This window comes from Lemur catta, chromosome 8 (genome assembly GCF_020740605.2).
Source record: "Lemur catta isolate mLemCat1 chromosome 8, mLemCat1.pri, whole genome shotgun sequence".
Classification (NCBI taxonomy): Eukaryota; Metazoa; Chordata; class Mammalia; order Primates; family Lemuridae; genus Lemur; species Lemur catta.
Genome location: NC_059135.1, coordinates 30,988,440 through 31,010,759, shown reverse-complemented (window position 1 = coordinate 31,010,759; position 22,320 = coordinate 30,988,440). Strand labels below are relative to the sequence as shown.

At 35.8% G+C, this 22,320-nt stretch overlaps 1 protein-coding gene across 1 annotated transcript in view; it reads right to left on the bottom strand.

Moving 5' to 3' along the window:
- Nucleotides 1-22,320, bottom strand: part of ORC2 (origin recognition complex subunit 2) — a 44,146-nt gene that overhangs the window by 20,117 nt on the left and 1,709 nt on the right. Inside the window, exons 2-9 of the mRNA XM_045559772.1 lie at nt 20,879-20,927; nt 19,213-19,316; nt 18,619-18,762; nt 15,392-15,481; nt 8,495-8,587; nt 7,501-7,532; nt 3,981-4,041; nt 1,228-1,421 (exon numbers count right to left, since the gene is read on the bottom strand). Of these exons, the coding sequence (XP_045415728.1) occupies nt 1,228-1,421; nt 3,981-4,041; nt 7,501-7,532; nt 8,495-8,587; nt 15,392-15,481; nt 18,619-18,762; nt 19,213-19,309 (711 nt within the window). The 5' untranslated portion in view covers nt 19,310-19,316; nt 20,879-20,927. The remainder of the gene's footprint in view (nt 1-1,227; nt 1,422-3,980; nt 4,042-7,500; nt 7,533-8,494; nt 8,588-15,391; nt 15,482-18,618; nt 18,763-19,212; nt 19,317-20,878; nt 20,928-22,320) is intronic.

Here is a 22,320-nt window from a genome sequence, read left to right as displayed (position 1 = left end):
CTGAAGCAGGAGGACCGCTTGAGCCCAGGAATTTGAGGTTACAGTGAGCTGTGACTGTGCCACTGCACTACAGCCTGAGTGATAGAGTGAGACCCTGTCTCAAAAAAAAAAAAAACAAAACCACAGAAAAAAAGAGAGAAACTAATTGAAGTAGTCTGTTCCTAAAAAGGATTCCTAAGTTACAACATGTAATTTCCATTTACAGTAAAAAAAAAAAAAAGATGGTTTTACGTATCAGGATCCTCAAATAGTCTTAGCAAATCCTTAAATATTAGTACAGTTGAAGTACTATGAAAATGAGGAAATCAAGTGCAAGGTAAAAACAAAAGACTTGCCTACTATTCCAGCAAAATGGTTCACTACTTGCTCTTCTGATTTTGGACAGGACTAACCTCTAAGGTGGTAAGGAAGCGATAGAAAGCTATTTAGGCAGTAGGCTTCTAGGTTGCTTTGAACCTATACAAGAGCACCAGGATAATTAGCCTTTCTCAAGCTAGAGTGTCTGCAGTCTTCTTCCAAACAACTCAACATGGATCTGAAGCCACATCATTTATTACTTACACTGACTTGAATACATCAACAATGCTATAAAAACAAAACTATATAAAAAGGGATATACTAAGAACTCATGTTTCCAGTTGTCCAAGCAATATTTATTTAAGGCTGGGTGCGGTGGCTCGCTCTTATAATTCTAGCACTCTAGGAGGCCAAGGCAGGAAGAATGCTTGATGTCAGGACTTTGAGACCAGCCTGATCAAGAGCAAGGCCCCATCTCTCCCCAAAATAGAAAAAGTTAGCCAGGTGTGGTGGCATGTGCCTATAGTCCCAGCTACTCAGGAGGCTGAGGCAGGAGGATCATTTGAGATTAGCAGTTTGAGGCTGCAGTGAGCTGTGATGATGCCACTGCACTCCATCCGGGCTGAGGAGTGAAACTTTGTCTCAAAAAAAAAAAAAAAATTATTTAAAAGTTCATTTTTACACAACTGAACTGAGATGTCACTTTTAGCATATACTGTAGTACTGACTCATGAATATGTGGACAAGCCAGAATAGAAAGCCCAGAAATAGAAACAAATATATGTGGAAATTTATGTGTAAGGCTGAGAAAATGTAGAAAAGTGTGGAAAAAAAATTACTTTGGTTCCTCACATGGATCTCTTCTCTTAGGGTAGTCTACCTTTGAGGTCTTACATAATTTTTCTCTAAGGTTCAAGTCTCTTCACTTACTGTTTTATCTCTTTTCATTTTCTTTGAAGGCGTCTCTTTGCAAACAGAAGCTGAAACTACTCTATTCTGAGCTTCAATCTTTTGGCTGAGTATGACTGCATTAGTGTCCTCTTCATATTCCTGTGCAATCCCTTCATCCTCCTCTGAGTTAGAAGCAGAATATTCACTTTCACTGTCAGAATGAGACCTTGAAACTGTGGAAGGAAAAAAAAGCAATTGGGAAAATCTCACAGTTTGACAACAGAGACAAACATTAGTGGGGAATGGAAGGAGTATGGACTTGGAAGAAAGAGTTTGAATTCTGGTTTTGTCATTACTTGCTCCTTATTTCACCGGAGCTAGTTAATTAATTGTCTGAGCACCAGTTTCCTCATTTAGCAAATGAGACTAACAGTGCCTAACTGAATAAACCATTGTGAAGATTACACTGAAATGTATATAAAGTAACTATTAATGTCTGACACACAGGAACCATGATAGAAACTGTCAGTCATACCTGATACCCTTCTCCTTCCTTCTTTCTTGCTAACAGAACTCCATTTTTTAAAAATGTGGCAATATGCCCCACCCTAGAGGATGAATCATGATAAGTGTCTTTTCCTTCTGCCATATACTTGCTTTCCAAGCTTCCCTTGCAACTAGAGTTGGCTATGTAACCCTTTGACCAATGAGACTTGAGGGGAGTTAGCTGGAGGCTTCTGGGAAAGACTTTCCTCATTTATAGAAGAAAAAAGCCCCTATTTCCATTCATAGCTTAAAGCTATAAAAGTCTCATTGCAATATGAAGTTATCAAACCTAAAGATGAAAAACACTGGTGGCAGAGTAAAAAGACAGGAAGAACCTGGGTCCTTAATGACACCGTTGAGTCACTATATCAACTATGGAATTTGGATCTCTGTGCTTCTTACGATGTGAGATACTTAAATGTCTATGGCTTAAACCATTACCGTGGAATTTTCTGTTGCTGCCAGCTGAGAACACCGTCCCAATATTAATAATATAGCATTCATTAAATGGTAGCTAACATTATTACTAATATATATACTCTATCCCAGAGTTGATTTCAAGAATTATATTTTTAAACAAATCACAAACCCACCCCCATCACTCCCCAGAAATAAAGCTAGTTTTATACTTATCAAATAAGGATAAAGCTAGTTTTACACTCAACAGATATAAACTATTTTTAAAAGTTAACTTCCAAAATATGAATGAAGTTAACTTTAACCAATCTATTTATTTTGAACAATAGATATATTTCAGAGGATTATCCAGAGTCAGCATACAACAAATATAGATACTAAAAAAGAAAAACAGGCTAGGCACAGTGGCTCATGCCTATAATCCTAGCACTTTCGGAGGCCAAGCCAGGAAAATCACTTGAGGCCAGGAGTTTGAGATCAGCCTGGGCAACAAAGTGAGACTGTGTCTCTACAAAAAATTTTTAAAAAAATTAGCCAGGCATGATGGTGTGAGTCTATAGTCCTAGCTACTCAGGAGGTTGAGGGAGAACAATCACTTAAGCCCAGGAGCTTGATGTTGCAGTGAGCTACAATGACACCAATGCACTCCAGCCCGCAACAGAGCAAGACTCTCTTTAAAAAACAAACAAAAAAAGGCTTGAATTTGTAGGAATGCAGGCATGTAAGCTTAGAAGATTAAGGTGGGCACTGACTGCTACCCATGGTATATGCATAGCTTAGAAGTGGTAGCAGGCTCCAGAAAATGCCTCTACCTTATTTACAAGTATACCTCCTCCATATAGGCATATATGCTTTGTGGTGATTGACAAGGAAGAGGGAAATTCACCTTCTCTCTAAAGAGGTCTGTTCTTTGGGGAGAGGAGAAAACAAAACATGGGACATATCTGAATATAGTTCTATGAAATTCATACCTTGAAAAGAAAGGGGTACAGGATGAAGCCCCAATGTTTGGCTGAATTTAACAATGTTAGCTAATATTATTACTCCCAAGGGGTCATCACCAAGAAAAGGGTTGACATTTTTCTGAAATATAAAGGTCATTCTCACAACTGAGTTTAAGGAAAAACAAACAAACAAACAAAAAGAAATATAAAGGTCAACAAGTCATTTGCCCCAAAGTTAAATATTCCAAAATCTAAAACCATTTTTAATTTCCCAGAAGGCAGGACCCATGTCTGTTTACATGACTTTGTATGGCAGTCAGTACAACTATGAATATTTAATATAATTTCATTATAAAATTTCAAAATAAATCAATACAACCACTTCCAAACAAATAAACTAAAAGGCATGTTATTTTATAAGAGAGATGTTTTAATTGGCTTCGATATTCATTAATTATAATGTGAAAGACACAGTGCTAAATGTTTGAGGTAAAAAGATAGGATACAGTCCTTGTCCTTAGGGAATCTATACTTTGAGGACATGAGCACATCCTTTCTTTCATGAAAAGACACCAATAAGTAGTCATAATAACTATTACAATAAAAGATAATAATAGCTAATACTTGTTAAGCTCATACCAAGGTCAACCACTACACTAAGCACTTTTGATATCCTTTATTTCAATTAATCTTCAAAACAACTCTGAGGCTGGTATCATCATTATATCTATTTTACAAATGAAAAATTGAGGCACAGAGAGGTACCAGTAAATGGCAGGCCAAAACCAAGCAGTCTAAGTCTAGAATTTGTATATGTAACTATTATTGCCCTTTGTTTAGATGTTACTTTTTATAAAATCTTCATGTAAAAAGAAATTTACATACCTATTAATCTTTTTCTTAGACTACGAGGTGGTGTTGACAGAAATTCACTTTTGTCATTGTTCTGTTTAAAAACAAAACGCATTATAGTTAAATAGTTAATATATAAAAATTAATGACTGATCTGAGTGGAAGAGGCTAGAAAAGAAGAAAAATATTTTGCTTTCAACAGACTAAATTACAACTAGATGAACCTAATTCCTAGAAGATAACAACAAATGAATGTTGGAATGAAAAATAAAGAGTCTAACAAGACAACATAACAAACAACATAACAAATTCCAAAGGATTACTAGACTCCAGAAATTGAATTCCAGACATTTGTAAAGTATGTATATACTTTTATTATGTAAAGAAAAACCATCAGTATATCAGCCTTTTGAACAACTTTTCACCTATCAGATTAGCAGCATTTTTTTTAAAAGGAAATAATGTGCAGTGAAAATGGGCACTTCTATGTATATGGCAATGGACCTTTTAATGTGCTAGAAATTTACTGATGTTAAAGTATTACATTCTATGAGGAGGAGAGAAACAGAGATTTATACATTTTTACTTTCTGCATTTAAATTTTTTTTTTTTTTTCTGAGACAGAGTCTCACTCTGTTGTCTGGGCTAGAGTGCCGTGGCGTCAGCTTAGCTCACAGCAATCTCAAACTGCTGGGCTCAAGCGATCCTCCTGCCTCAGCCTCCTGAGTAGCTGGGACTACAGGCATGCACCACCATGTCCGGCTAATTTTTTCTATATATATTTTTAGCTGTCCATATAATTTCTTTCTATTTTTAGTAGAGACGGGGTCTCGCTCTTGCTCAGGCTGGTCTCGAACTCCTGAGCTCAAACAATCCACCCACCTCAGCCTCCCAAAGCGCTAGGATTACAGGCGTGAGCTACCACACCCAGCCAAAAAAATTTTTAAATGCAGTACAAATTATGTTTTCTTCTCACATACTTTAATACTATTAAATTTCTAGTACAGTAAAATGTCCACTGTTATACACATGTTAATTTCTAGCAGTACTGATAAAAAGATAAAGTACATTGTGTTTGGCAATACGAAAATACGACAAAAAATTTAAGTCTATCATCTTGTGACAGGCTATTGGTGCTAGTTACAGATGTCAATAGAATTTGATTTGGGATATTAAGAATAATACTATAGGCCAGGCGGTGGCTCACACCTGTAATCCTAGCACTCTGGGAGGCCGAGGCGGGTGGATTGCTCGAGGTCAGGAGTTTGAGACCAGTCTCAGCAATAGCGAGACCCCGTCTCTACTAAAAAAATAGAAAGAAATTATCTGGCCAACTAAAATATATATATAGAAAAAATTAGCCGGGCATGGTGGCGCATGCCTGTCGTCCCAGCTACTGGGGAGGCTGAGACAGTAGGATCGCTTAAGCCCAGGAGTTTGAGGTTGCTGTGAGCTAGGCTGACACCACGGCACTCACTCTGGCCCGGGCAACACAGCGAGACTCTGTCTCAAAAAAAAGAAAAAAGTAAAAAAAAAAAAAGAATAATACTATAATAACTGAGCTGATCCCTTACCAATGGGTTTACAGTACGTTTCAAATTTTTTTGATCAGGATTTTATTTTTACATTTTGTCATCTTGATCCAATACACATGTGTATACATATAACTGAAAAAAATTATGATAAAATAATACTTATCAAATAGAGATCTTAAATTCTGTTCTATTTCACTTTTTAAAATGCAGGTTGTATTCTACTAAATTGGTTTCAAGATTGAGAATTGAGACAATTTGCATGTATATAGCTTAATTCAAGCCTGAGGACTCAGAACACCCATGACAAAATAAGTGTTTTAGAAAATTCTTGCTTAAAAAGACAGTATCTTGGCCGGACACAGTGGCTCACACCTGTAATCCTAGCACTCTGGGAGGCCGAGGCGGGAGGATCGCTCGAGGTCAGGAGTTCGAGACCAGCCTGAGCAAGAGCGAGACCCCCGTCTCTACTAAAAATAGAAAGAAATGATGTGGACAGCTAAAATATATACATAGAAAAAAATTAGCCGGGCATGGTGGTACATGCCTGTAGTCCCAGCTACTCGGGAGGCTGAGGCAGAAGGATCGCTTCAGCCCAGGAGTTTGAGGTTGCTGTGAGCTAGGCTGACGACACGGCACTCTAGCCCAGCCAACACAGTGAGACTCTCTTTCAAAAAAAAAAAGACAGTATCTTGACAGTTTGCTCATTTGGCAGACAGATTACTCCCCAGGACAAACAGTTTGTTTATGTTATTAAACAACCATTTAGTTATCAAGACACACTTTAAAACCCTCTTTCAACTGTGTCTACCAATGCTAAAGCAGCATGCCCCCAACTTTGTCCAATATCAATTAGTTCCTCATCTTAAAAACCTTTCCTTACAGCACTTGAGCACAGGATCCCCAAGCCCTATACATATTTTCTCTTGAACTTGCTCTTCTAAGACTCTGTCACCGTGATGTTGTCTCTTATTGCAGTGTGTAGCCCTGTTTGAGCAACAGGTTTTCTGATTGTTTTTTAGGACAGTTGACAAGACCTACTCACAGACTGTAACTACAACTTGAGAAGAATGCTCTAATGTATCTAAATTCTTGAATGGATTATGGCAATGAATTTTTTTTCTTTTATAGTGATACAATATACAAGATATAATATAGGAAAAAAGCATTATTAAAGACAAATGAGATTCTGACATGTCTAGTCCCACACCTTGACTTGCCTAAATAGGACATTCTTGCACAGGCCATAAATATCTATACTCACATTCTTATCTAAGGGGTCTGCTTAACTTAGTCTGTACATAAGACCAGGCATGTCTAAACCTATTGCCACCCAGAGCTGGACACACTTACCACCCACATACTCAATGCCTAGATTCCTCTATGCCTATTTGGGCTTGCCCATATCCAGACGGGGCCACTTGACAAGGCATAATGAAAAAAATAAAACCACAAAACCACAAAAGATGAGATAAAAATTGTCAATTTCTTTTAGATATCCTGGAATGAATTTACCTAAAACAGTTTAGTTTTCAAATGTAAATTATAAAAGGATATAGTAATGGATTTAATGGATCTTGGGATCAACCTCCCGTAAGAAACAACAGTATATTATATATAAAAGCAAAACAAAACAAAAGAAAACCCCAAATATTCCAGGCTAGCTCCACTAAGTCAAAAATACCCAGGAATAGTTGTTTTTTTGTTTTTTTTTTTAAACGATCAGGCCTAAAGTGTCACTCAGGGATAGTTCTGACACAGGAAAAAAAGCACAACAGCTGGGTCCAAAAGACCTGGCTTCATTTTCTAGCTTTTTTCTCTCCTAGTTAGATGCATTCAGGTAAGTCACTTCACCTCTCTGAATCTCAAATTCTCCATCTATTAGTTAGGTATTTAACTGCCAAATACCTGTAAATTACAAAGCACTCTATTAATTGAGAGGAAATTTTTCACGAATTTTTGGCTATCATGTCTTACTTTGTAACACTAAAGGTTTTCCTTGTTTTTAGTCAATTGCTTACCTTCAGCTGAACTTTGTCTGAAGCAGAATGCTCTAAAGAATGAAACAAAAAACTATGACTTACTACAAATGCTTCATTTTTCATCATGGTCTAGTTTCATCAAAAACAAAGGTGCAGCTTCTACACAGAGGCTACCACATATTACTGAATTCTTAATTATATCTCCACTAGAGGCTGAATTATTGCTATTAATTACATGATTACTTTCAATTAATTACAGCTATTTCCTGCATTTCTGTAGCATTCTAACAAGAGAAAATGGAGCCCCTTTTATTTTATTTTTTTGAGACAGAGTCTCGCTCTATTGCCAGGGCTAGAGTGAGTGCTGTGGCGTCAGCCTAGCTCACAGCAACCTTAAACTTCTGCCCCTTTTATTTTTGATTATTAAAAAGTACACAAGGACTTGGCTCAGTGGTGCATGCCTGTAGTCCCAGCTATTCAGTAGATTGAGGCAGGAAGATCACTTGAGCACAGGAGTTCGAGGCTGCAGTGTACTGTGATTACATCTGTGAATAGCCACTACACTCCAGCCTGGGCAATATAGTAAGATCCCATCTCTAATAAAAAATAAATGAAGATAAACAGCACACTATTTAACCTAGTTGGAATGGGTCATTCAAAACAGCTGCTCCACAGTTCTCTACAATCTATAAAACTTCCAAACCCCAAAAGCCTTATTTCATATAATATTTGCCAAGGCCAAATCTTCCATGAACAACTGTGTAACTCAAGCAAATGACAATGGGACTTAAAGACTATTTCTAGTTGGGCCTGTCAATTTGCACAACTTCAATTAGCATGGATATCTTCCCCTTTTATTGACTGCTACATATGGATACACAAAGGGACACAGGTTAGAGTATAAATTACACTCTACTGAATGAATTTTCAGAATAGAAAAGAATATTTAAAAATCACATAGCCAAGAAAAAAGTAACCTCTCACTTGAAGCAACTATGAAAACTCCTTTCAAACAACCGAGGTAATGTCTTACTTTTGCTACTTTGAGGAATGTTTATCATAATTTCAGGATCATTCTTCAAACTGTATGAAACACTTTTTCTTGGTGTTTTTGCCAGTTCTGAAGCTGTAAACAAACAAAGAAATATATAAAAACCTTGTAATGGTCAACAGCAGATGAAGAGGGAAACAGCCTTATTTCACTTACATACATTCTTAAAAAAAAACAAAAACCTGCCTGCTACTTTTACCAGAATGATAAATAAACCTAGTCTTATTAAGAGTACTACTGTTTTCACCTTTATTAGTTGTCTTTTCACATCTTCAAATCTTCCTTCAATTAATTATCCATGTTTCTCAAAAAAGAAAGAACTTTGATCTTGTTACTTTCTCTAATTATCATACTCTTTTCTCTCCATCAGCCACTTATACTCCTTCCATTTCTTACCATATATACCTGAGGCACATCTTTGCTAAGGGTGAGGAAGAAAGGCCAGAAAATGGGAACTAAAAAAATCAAGTGAAAATTATGCATAGTTAAAATTATACTTTAAAATATCTTAAATTTTCCATAAAGTGTGGTACACTTTATTTTGTGTCTAAAGCTTTTACAATACATATGAATAATGTAAAAAATGTAATATAGTATTGAACAGATGACCATGTCTACAACTGAGCATCAGATGGGAATAGTGAGTTTCTGTTTAGGGGCCATTTTAAATGAAAAATATAATCTTTAATGGTGCTTACATTCTTCACACTATGAGAGACATTTGGGAAACGAACCCAAATGAAAGAATAGATTTACATTTCCCAAGTTAATACTCATACTGAGACATTGTTCACTGAGAAAAAAGGTACATACTAAATTATCTCCCGTCTTTTATTTTTTAATGGAGAAGGTATAGTTGAATTTGCTTAAGTTAAAGCCATTTTACTTGCTCTTAAACCCTTTTTATCCTGCTCCCATTTTTATTCTCTAATCTGAAACTGACCCAAGATACTAATGACAGTCTCCACAAATGCACTGGCTTCTTATTTTTTCTCAAACCTCCTTGGTTGTCTATATAATTATTAGGGTTTTTTTTTGTTGTTGTTAAATCTTTCTTTGATATTATTTCTCCTTTTGGCTCTTATGATATTGTCCTGGTCATGTGGCTACTTCTGATAGTTATTCCATCTCTTCTTCACCATCCTCATCCTTCCAAACATTCTAGGCATGCCTACAGCACAGTCCTTGGTCCTCTCTTTACACCATTTTTGGATTAAAGGCTGCTGATCCACTGATCCACAGGATAGGGGGAAAAATTCACATCAACAAAAGCCACAAAAGTACAAAGCAACTTAGCCGAGATAATTTCGGTTTTATATTGAAACATAAAAATTCTCTAGCTGATTTTAAATAACTATTAAAACTCTATGGAAGCTGTGCAATAGCAGGTAAGGATGCAGGCTTTGAATTAAACAAGCTTGGGATCTAAACCTGGCCCTACCACCTCTCTGTGATTTTGGACACGGTACTTAACCTCTCTAGTTTCAGTCTCCACAGGCTCATCTAAATAGATGGATAGATAGATAAATCACTGAGCACAGATCCTAGCATACAGTTATTGCTCAATAGTAACTGCTATCATTATTACAGCGCTCAAACTTAAGAACAATTGTTTTACTTCTGTTTTTATTTGTATCAGTAGGTATAATCTTCACCAATCTGTGAAAAACTGTCTTAGTCATTTTGGTATCTTTACTCCTCCATTTTGAGAAGTCAATAAATGATTGCTGAATGAAACACTGTCAAGGAGCTCCATCAATATACACTTTGAAATACAGCTCTTAAATGATTTAAAATAGAATTATTTTATAAGTATTAGCAGAAACATGGATTTATATCGCTGCTTGGCCCCATCAAACCTCTCCTCTGTGAATTCATACCCTGTTTATCTTTTACCTTCTATACTTCATGTCCAGCATGCTTACCTCCTTAACTAGTTTCACTGTTTGTCTTTAATACATCTTAACCCTCCCACAACTATGACCAACTCATCATTACACCATTTCCTACTAAGCCTGGCTCCTAAGACTCCTTCTCAATATGATGCCTTAGGCAGCCATCTCTAACCAATGAATTCATTCCAGATGAAAGCCACAGGTCAAGCCCTACTCTACCCAGATGTATCACATTACTCTGATTTCTGCAAAATTACATTCATCAGGTTCTCTTTTAGGTAAGCTTCGTTCTCAGTTTCTCCACACCTGCTGATACATGGAAGTTATTTTCAGTTTCTTTGTCTCTAATGTGTTCCCTTGTGCTGTTATTTCTTTCACAGTGTTTTTCATAATTAAAATGAATACTCTTTAATGCTATGATATAACAACTTTCCTGATTTCCCTATTCCAACCCATCCTATATTTCAGTACTACTCAGAGTATATGAGCCATAAGCTAGTGTCAGTCCATAAACTGTTACTGGTTTATGATAAATACAGAAATTAAGAATGTTTAAGGCCGGGTGTGGTGGCTCATGCCTGTAATCCTAGCACTGGGAGGCTGAGGTGGGAGGATCACTTAAGCTCAGGAGTTCGAGACCAGCCTGAACAAGGGCAAGACCCCATCTTTACTAAGAATAGAAAAATTATGTGGGCATCATGGCGTGCGCCTGTAGTCCCAGCTACTCGGGAGGCTGAGGCAGGAGGATCGCTTACGCCCAGGAGTTTGAGGTTGCTGTGAGCTAGGCTGACGCCACGGCACTCTAGCCCAAGCAACAGAGTGAGACTCTGTCTTAAAAAAAAAGAATATTTAGAAAATTTTACAGTTTGATACTGCAGCAATACCCAAATTCATGAACATATCTTATTGAACAAGGAACCAGTCCAAGTGTTGTTAAACTCATGTGGAGTCGCACTGGCTTGAGCATTGTACTAGTTATGCACAATGGGACACATTACAACACAGAATATTTCAACGTTAATTTGTCAAACTCAATTCTGTTTTGGTTTTTTTTTTGAGACAGAGTTTCACTCTGTTGCCCGGGCTAGAGTGAATGCCGTGGCATCATCCTAGCTCACAGCAACCTCAAACTCCTGGACTCAAGTGATCCTTCTGCCTCAGCCTCCCGAGTAGCTGGGACTACAGGCATGTGCCACCATGCCCGGCTAATTTTTTCTATATATATTTTTAGCTGTCCATATAATTTCTTTCCATTTTTAGTAGAGACAGGGTCTCGCTCTTGCTGAAGCTGGTCTCGAACTCCTGACCTCGAGCGATCCACCCGCCTTGGCCTCCCAGAGTGCTAGGATTACAGGCGTGAGCCACCGCGCCCGGCCTGTCAAACTCAATTCTGAAGTGTACAAAAACTCGAATCCATTTGTTCACCAAAAGATAATTATAATTTAACTATAACTTTATAGGATAATAGTGTTAGAACCGGCTTTTGAAGGATTAAAGATGAATTCTGAGAATCTATCATTGTATCATTTTGAATTAGAGTTAAAAATGAATATCTAAGTTTGCTGATATTGCCTTAAAAGCTCTACGTTTATCAATATACCTTTGTAAGACTGTTTTTTCTTTTATGAGTATTAAAACAAAGTTTAGATGTACATTATCTAAGCAAGAAGCAAGCTCACTTGTCAAATTTAAAGCATTAAATATTGATATACAAAATGTTTGCTCAAAGCGTCCATGTAAGCATTTAATATGTTAAATCACTATTTAACACATAACTTAGTTACAAATGTGAATGATAAAAAGTTATAAATAGTGGTTCTCTACGTCAGGAGCCAGCAAGCTATAAGCCTATGGGACAACCAGACTTCCAATTGTTTTAAGTAAAGTTTTACTGGAACACAGCCACACCATTCATCATGTATTGTCTGTGGCTGCTTTTGAGTTACAACAGCAAAGTTGGCGAGTCACAAGAGACTGTCTATCCCACAGAGCTAAAAATATTTACTGTCTGGCCCTTTTCAGAAAAAAGTCTGCCTTATTAATCATCTGCTTACATGCTTTCAATACATGTATAAAATTTTTCTAATTCTTTTCATGCTCCTAGGTCATATTTGTTTTGATTGTATTAAGTGGAATGTAATGGCATGGCTATTGACTCTGATAATAAAAAATCAGGGTATAAATTTATAAATTTTGTGTCTTTTTTCATTTTTCTAATAATTCATCTCTATTGTATTTTATACAATGAACTAATCTGTGCCTAATTATAGCTTCTTATCAGTCTATTATCGAGCCCTATCTAACACACACATATATTTATAAAGACATGTATTTTAGCTCACGTATTTATATATATTTGTGGCAAGAACATTTAAAACCAACATCCCCCCAACCTCAGCGCCTACTAACCACCATTATATTCTCTGCTTCTGTGAACTTGACTTTTTTAGAGTCCACATGTAAGTATGTTCATGCAGTGTTTGTCTTTCTGTGTGTGCCTGGCTTATTTCACTTAACATAATGGCCTCTGGGTTCATCCATGCTGTAGCAAATGACAGCATTTCCTCCTTTTTTAAGGCTAATCAATATCCTATTGTGTACCTATAACACATTCTTTATTTATTCATACACTGGTGAACATTTAGATTGATTTCATATCTTGGCTATTGTGAATAATGCTGCAATGATCATGGAAGTGCATATATCTCTTTGACATACTGGTATTATATCCTTTGGATGTATACCCAGTAGTGGGATTATTGGATCTCAATCTATTTATAATTTCCCTAAAGTCATTTCTTTCTCCAAACTGAGTGAACTCCTCACTGTCATCTCTACTTGGTATTTCTGCCTTTGCTCATTTGTTTACATTTATTTTCTTACCCTGGATAAATGCATTCTCTGTATTTTACAAAGTCTTACAATCTAACCCCTAGGCTATTTCCAGCCATATATCTTGGTTAGCCCAATTATATGAAATCATTTATATTCAGAGTAATATTTGGTTTTCTGGCAGATCACGTTATTTACAAAACATTAAGGCATTCTATTTTATTAATATATTTAGATGTAAACACAATTAGCAACAATATTTAATGAGACAAAGAAATTTTTTAAAGAGCATCATAACTAAACATGGTCCTAACTAAATAGACTTTAGAACTTATGATCAGTTTGTCAAATGTTCCTAACACTTCATGGTCATAAGACTAGCAATCTAGAAAACTCTCTTTTCATGACTTTAAAATGTATATATTTTTCAGATGTGATGACAGAAATGCATAGCATGAAGATAATATTCCAGTTTTTTGCAGCACTTACAGATATAACACATTATCTTTAACTTATGTGCATGTTGATTATCCAAATGGAGAGCTTATACTTGATTACTCCTGTGAGTTTTACTCTTCTTCACAATAATAGTTCTCCACTTTCTCTACTGTTCTTTGTCCTGTTCCATTGTCCTAGGGCTTCATTTTGGTCTTGTTGTCTATTTGATCTTTCCTTTTATAATTTCATTAGCATTTCTTCTCTGGTTTCTCAGAGCTCCTACAAAGGGTTCAGTCACTTTTATAGATCTAAAAACTTAATTTCTTGACATAGATAATAAACACTAAGAAACACATCAATTAATGTAAATTATTGTATGTTCCATGTTATATGCAAAATTAGTCATGTATTTAATGTCACACCTTTCAGAAAAACTAAACTGAATCTGGCAAATGATTAACTCATATTGTGTTCAGAAACACAGGTTTTATACTTGCTTCCTGTATGTCCCTCATTAGTGTCAACACTTAACAAGTGTTATTTTTACTTGACCTCAAATGTTTAAACGGGTCATTGGCTAGAGTGAATAAAAAATGCACCACTAAGAAATATACATAGGTGTTTTGTATTTATAGATTACAAGCCCTCTTATAAAACCATTACATTTTACCAGGTGGATAACTATTATTCCCCTGCTCTTGACTTTCTGGTATTCCCAAACCTTTGTATATTATGGATCTTCTTAGTTTTCACATATATTATTTCCTTTCCATAAAGCTTTCAAAAATGATGACCTGTCAAACCACAAGATCCAATTCCAGTGCCATCTGAACTTTTGTAAAGTCCTAAATTGACAGTTTAATTTTAATATTATATATAGTTTAGTTCAGTTTTCTGAAAATCAGCAATTCAGGTGTAATTGGTATAGGTGGTAACTTGAGTAAGAAAAACATTGTAATAGACCATTCCCAATAATTTCTTTTTTTGGAGACAGGGTCTTGCTCTGTCACCCCAGCTAGAGTATAGTGGAGTCATCATAGCTCACTGCAACCTCAAACTCCTGGGCTTAAGCGATGATGCTCCTGCCTCAGCCACCAGAGTAGCTGGGACTACAGGTGTGCACCACCACACCTGGCAAATTTTTCTATTTTTTGTAGAGATGGAGTCTTACTCTTGCTCAGGCTGCTCTCAAACTCCTGAGCTCAAGCAATCCTCCTTCCTTGGCCTCCCAAAAGTGCTAGGATTATAGGTATGAGCCACTGCACCTGGCTGTATTCCTAACAGTTTTATGTAAATAGTTTTCTATAATAGAAACAACATTTTTCTATACAGAGTGTAAAACTATGATTTAATCAATTCAGAATATCCTGATGTGACTCTCAAGTCAGTCATTACTTCATAAAAATTTGTTAAGAACCTATGCTAGATATTTTGGGAAGAACAAAAGAATGAATGAAGTCTGGGTTCTTGCTATGAGAAGCTTATAATCTAGGTAAGAGCAGAAGACATCTGAGTATGAAAAAAAACCAAATGAACTTACATACAATATAAAATGACATCATTCTTTTAGGGAATACCTCATCATACCTTAAATCATAGGCAATCTCTCATCATTCTTTTAGGAAATGCAATGGGATGATAATCATGAGGAATGTGGTTAAATATACCTTAGGAAAGGTGAATAGTAATTACAGAAATCAGAAAAGCAACATACCTAATTTAGCCATCTTTTCAGAGTGTTTTCTATTCTGAAAAGAATAAACTTTATTCCCACCATCTGTAGCAGAGCCATTTTTCAATGATTCTGAAAGAGAAAATGCAACTTATATTTAGGATGAAAGGGCAAAGTTAATCAACAGGCAAAAAAAGATAAATTTTTTTTTTTCTGTTCACAGTAACCAGGACATAAAAAAGATAAAATTTTAACTAAAAAATCACCACCTTGCATAAAGGTTTAACAACATATATACAAAATTATTTAAAAATACATAATAAAGAAAACAGACTATGACACTGTTTATACAAATTTTAACACACAAAACATCCTGTTCAGATACACAAAAATATATGTAAAAATAGAAAAACAAAGCAAAACCACAGACTAGAAGGATATGCATGCATTCCCTTTATAACAGCAGTTGCCCCTGGGAAGGGAGGAATAAAAGGGACTTTATTAGTTATATTTCTTTCTTGAACAAATGTACAAACCATAATTGTTGAGGATGAGATTTAAACAGCTGTTCTATGGCAGAAGCTCTCTTAACAGACCCTGATTTAACTGACATTTTTCAATCTCCTCTTTAAATATCAACTGCTATCTACAGTATAATGAATGCTTATTTCAAATTGCCTACTCTCTAGCACAGCAGTTCTCAAAGTGTGGTCTGGGGGTTGCTGAGGTCCCTGAGGTCAGGGACTATTTCATAATAAAACTAAGACATTAATTAACTTTTGACTGTCAATCAAGACTGTACATACAGTGAGATATTCCAGAAACTATATGATGTGTGATGATACATCACCATGTTGGTTAATGGAATGTGTGAAGCAGATAAGAAAATTCACTTATCTTCTATTAAGCCAGATATTAAAGAGAGTTTTAAAAATGTACAACAATGCCCTCCTCCTTAATTTTCTTTCGGAAACAGATGTTTTCCATTTTATTACATGTAATTTATTTACGTCAACATGTAACGGTAATAGTGTCAAACTTTTCCAAAGTAGGTGATCCCATTGATCTGTATTTGCACTAACATTTGGTTTTATCCAAACTCCTTTATCTTTGCCAAACTAGTGGGTAAAAACTGAATCTTATGAAGAAAGGTGTCTTAATTTGCATTTCCCTAATCACCAATGAGGTTGAACATTTTTTCACAGGTTTCCTTTTTTCAGAAGAAGTATCTTTTCTGTGCTGTGGCTTGACTTTTCACTCTCTTTGTGGTGTCATTTGATGAAAAGAAGTGCTATTTTTTAAACAAACAGACTCTACACTGATCTTTTTCCTGTCTCCATAGTTTTGTCTTTTCCAGAATGTCACATAGTTGAAATCATACAGTATGCAGCCTTTTCAGATTGGCTTCTTTCACGAAGTAATATGCATTTAAGGTTCTTTTAAGTCTTTTTGATGGTTTTTGATAACTTTTTTTTTTAATTTAAGTGCTAAATGACATTCTATGGTCAGGATGTATCAGTTTGTTTATCCATTCATCTACTGAATGACATCTTTGTTGCTTCCAAGTTTTGGCAATTATGAATAAAGCTGCTTAAAGGTACACATGCAGGTTTTTATGTGGATATAAATTTTAATTAATTTGGGTAAATACCAAGGAGCATAATTGCTGGATTGTATGGTAAGAGTTGTTTGTAAGAAACTGTCCAAGTCTGTTTCAAAAGGCTGTATCATTTTGCATTCCAACCAGTAATAAATGAGTTCCTATTGCTCCACATCCTTGCCAGCATTTTGTATTGTCAGTGTTTTGGATTTTGGCTATTCTAATAGGTGTGCAGTGGTATTTCATTGTTTTAATTTGCAATTCCCTAATGATATGATGTTGAGCATCTTTTCATATGCTTATTTGCCATTTGTATATTTTCTTTAGTGAGGTGTCTGTTCAGGTCCATTGCCCATTTTTAAACTGAATTGTTTTCTTATTGTTGAATTTTAAGAGTTATTTGTATATTTTGAATCAACAGTTCTTTATCAGATACGTCTCTTGCAGCTGGGCACAGTGGCTCCCATCTGTAATCCCAGCAGCTCAGGAAGCTGAGGTGGAAGGATCACTTGAGCCCAGGAATTTGAAACTAGCCTGGGCAAAAAAGTGTCATACTGTCTCTGAAAATAAAAAACAAAAAAATTAGCCAGGCATGGTAGCACGTGCCTGTAGTCCCACCTATTCAGGAAGCTGAGGCCAGAGGATGGCTTGAGCTCAGGAGTTCAAGATGTAGTGAGCTATGATTGCACCACTGCACTCCAGCCTGAATAACAGAGCAAGACCCTATCTCTAAAAACAACAAAAAGATGCCTTTTGTAAATACTTCCTCCCAGTCTGTAGTTTGTCTCCTCATTCTCCTGGGAAACACTGAATTTTAATTAGTTAAATTTGTCAATCTTTTCTTTTGATTACACATTTTTAAGAAAATCTTCTATAATTAAAACCAAAACCATATTCTCTCTTTTTTTTTTTTTTTTTTTTTTTTTGAGATAGAGTCTGACTCTGTTGCCCTGAGTAGAGTGCTGTGATGTCAGCCCAGCTCACGGCAATCTCAAACTCCAGGGCTCAAGCAATCCTCCTGCCTCAGCCTCCTGAGTAGCTGAGACTACAGGCGCATACCAAGATGCCTGGCTAAATTTTCTATTTTTAGTAGAAACAAGCTCTCACTCTTGGCTCAGGCTGGTCTTGAACTCCTGAGCTCAAGCAATCCTCCCGCCTCGGCCTCCCAGAGAGCTAGGATTACAGGCATGAGCCGCCACGGCCGGCCTAAAAATTGTTTTAAGTATAAGCTGGCAGGAATCTGGCTGAAGTGTTAAAAAAACAAAACAAAACAAAACAAAAAATCCATAATACCAGCATGCCTGGGTTTGAACAACACTACTTCCTGGAATGTTCCTCCTAACTATTTCTGTAAAGAAGATCAAGGTAAAAATGAAATAACTTGCTTTATAAAATTATTTTAAGTAAGTTAAAAATATAGATATTTTAAAAAATAACTTTAGAGTAGTTGGTCTATAGATTCCTTCTTTCTAAAAATAATTAAGTGCAGGATTGGTTGTTTATTAAAAAAAGAACCATGGAGAAAAAACTTGAAGCAAATACTTTTCCCATGAAAAACATGGTAATATAGCACAACATTGTTTAACCTACCAGACTACTTTTGTGTATCCTGTAAAGTAATTTTTGCTACTTGCAGATATATAAGTATACATTTCTCTCCCCCAAATACCTTGAACATCTCTTCCCAAAACTTCCACATAGTTCTGATCTTTTAAGACTTCCTGGTCATCTTCCTCCAAACCATATTCTGGCTTCTTTATTATTTTTTTTGTGTTGACCAAAAGCTGGGCTCGCTCCTTCTTTAATTTAGCTCCTATAAGAACATCCAAAGAATCAGAACATGATAGGTACAACTTCTTTCTACATATACATTTAAATAAGCAAACAAACTGTACTACTTGTATTGTTATTACTTAAAAGCTAGGGCAAAAGTCAGTGTTTTCTCTTTGATTATAACTAATTTAGAAAAAAACCACACACCTTAAAAGTGTATATTTTGGGGAATCAAAATAACCACATATTTCAAGTTATCATTTACTATTACTATTGAGCATTTCATATTAGGTGAGGCTTTATTTAAAATTTTCAATTAAAGTTTCAAATAATTAAACTAAAAATTAAAGCAGTTTTTATTTAGTCTTACTAGATCAAATACTTTGTGCTATATTTTCAAAATATTATAAAATGTTAAAATATTTTTAAAAATGAAATAATCCATGAGCATTACAATAACCATCTCCTCAATCGTACAATCACTTAGTACCTCCTTCTCTATCGAGAATGTGATTAAGAACATCATCATCTCCCACAAATTGAACCTCCAGCATCTTGTCTTCCTTTATTTCCAGTTTACTTGTCATTGCCAACCTAAACAAAAGCAATAAATCACTCAAAAGCGATGAAGAATTCACATTGTCAAATTAAACATTCACGTCATGAATATATGTCTTTATGTTAATATTTTAAAAAGTCTTTTATTTTTTTTAGACAGAATCTCACTCTGTTGCCCTGGCTAGACTGCCGTGGCATCCTCCTAGCTCACAGCAACCTCAAACTCCTGGGCTCAAGTGATCCTACTGCCTCAGTCTCCCGAGTAGCTGGGACTACAGGCATGTACCACCATGCCCGGCTAATTTTTTTCTATATATTTTTAGTTGGCCAGATAATTTCTTTCTATTTTTAGTAGAGACGGGGTCTCGCTCTTGCTCAGGCTGGTCTCCAACTCCTGAGCTCAAACGATCCACCCGCCTCGGCCTCCCAAGTGCTAGGATTACAGCCGTGAGCCACCTCGCCCGGCCTAAAAAGTCTTTGTTGAGACAGAGTCTTGCTCTGTGGCCCCAGGTAGAGTGGCGTCATCATACCTCACTGCAACCTCCAACTCCTGGGCTCAAGCAATCTTCCTGCCTCCACCTCCCAAGTAGCTGGGACTATAGGTGTGCAGCACCATGCTGGGCTAATTTTTCTATTTTTTGTAGAGATGGGGTCTCACTCCTGCTCAGGCTGGTCTTGAACTCCTGAGCTCAAGTGATCCTCCCACCTTGGCCTCCCAGAGTACTAGGATTACAACATGAGCCACCACATCTGGCTAAAAAGTCTTTTTATGTATAAAAAGCATACTGTGCATTATTGTATTAATATTACACCTCTGACTGCAAATAACTCAATTCTTTATCTGAAAAATGAGGGACAAGGGGAAGAGATGTCTGAGATTTGAGAAGAGCTAAATCCATCAAAGTAAACTATTAATACAATGTTGGGAAAACAATTCCATTTGTAAAGAAAGCTCTAACTAATCCTGATAACTAACACAGTAACAGAAACAGGGTGGTTAATATAAGTGTTTAGAAAAGGGGCAATGAAAGAATTAATGGTTTGGTAGATTTTATTATGTGTTCACTAGAAAGATATTCCATTGAGGAAAGTCTGTGGTATTTCATTGGTGTCCCAAGCCTAGATCAAATAAACCCCAAGTATCTTCCTTTGCTTTTACTGAATGCTTACCAAACAACTTTGTGAATATTAATACGGCCTTCTAGGTATCTTGACAACTAAATATTAATAATAAACATGAATCTTTCCAACATTTGCTAGTCAGTTCCTCACTGAACAAACTTCAAAATTTGGCAAGCAAAGGTTTGATTAACTTTGGCTATTCTGACAAAATTTAGTTTCAGAACTTATAATGCTAATGCCCTAAAACTAATTTCCAACTGCTGCCAACTAATCAGTTTACTCAAAAAAATGTAAACTAAGATTCGGTGAATTTTTTTCTCTCCTCTCTAACTCCTGTTTTTACCTTTTCTTTTGACAAGAGGAACTATTGACTGTGTCTCTCAGGTAGTTATCTGCGTGTAGATACTAATTCAATATTGCCAAGTTTTCTTTTGACAACTGGCACATTTAGATAACTTGTTTCAGTTTTCACTTACCTTTTAAGGTACTACGCATTCTGCAGCTGGAAAATTTGGATAAAGTCACCTGTAATTGGAAAAAGAACTCAGTCAGGGTTAGCTTGTAGGAAAATGAAAGTAACGAGGCAAAATTAAGAAATCCACAAGTTTTTACAAACCTGATGAATAGGTATATGTAGACCTTACAAAGCTAAAGCTGTCATAATGGTAGTAAGGACAAAATAATCATTACCATTTTGGCCAGGAAGCCGTAGAGACTGAGAACATCTGGATTTCAGGGGTAGGAAGACAAAATTTGAGTACTTACAGTATACTAGACACAGTTCTGAGTACTCTAAATGTATGTTCTCTCCTTTTTAAAAAATATTTTAATGTTCTTTCTTTTTCTTTATTTTTTTTTACCACAATACTAACGAGAAAATGTATTCTCATTTAACCCTCACAATAACTCTAAGAGGTTTACATTTTGTGCATAAATAAATACTTCATCCATAATTTATGACCACTGCTCATAAAACATATACTCCTGGGCTATTTTTCTAATCATGACACTGCTTCTTTGTCTATGGCCATATCACCCTGAATGCACCGGATCTCATCTGATCTCAGAAGCTAAGCAGGGTCGGGCTTGGTTAGGAACTTGGATGGATGGGAGTCATGGTACTGCTTCCTATTATGGGGAATCTGGGTGTATCAGAGAAAATTTTTAATGCATTTACATGATATCTGTATAAAATAAACTAACAATTTCTTTAATATTTGTATAAACGAAGAGGCTCTTTGAGGGGCTGTCAGGTACTGTATTAGGCACTTTTATATATAATAGCTCATTAAATCCTCAGGTTCTTTGAGGTAGATATTTTGCATCTCTATATATTATATATATAATTTATCCCACTTAAAGATGAGTAAACTGAGGTTAAATATTAAATCATTCACCCAAATTCACATGATTAGAAAGTATATTAGGGTTGAAACCTAGATTTGATTGATTCCTAAGTTCCTGATTATTACACCACATACTTTTCCTGTTATTAAATAAAAATGTATCATAAATGCTTGTTTTGACCTCTGCAAATTATTCATAAAGTCTAATCATTTCCCACATATCAGTATATGTCAAATATCCAAAGACTTCTATAGTTCCTCTAACTTTTCAGTTCATTAGGTGAAATATCACTAGTTCTATCAAGCATACTTCAAAGTATGGCCAGATTCGGCATAATCTACATTATTTTATTTAATTATATACTTCTGTGTTCTACAAAGGATTTGAAGCAGTGACAATGACCAAATGCAATAAAGCAAATGATAAATTTATAAATGCTAATGGGGAGTCTGGGTCAGGGAAAATATAAAGAAAAGCAGAAAATAAAATTATGCAAAGAATTTTTGGCTTGAGCTTCCTGGCAATCAAAGTGAAAAAGGAATAAAGGTCTGTTACATAATTCTCATTAGTA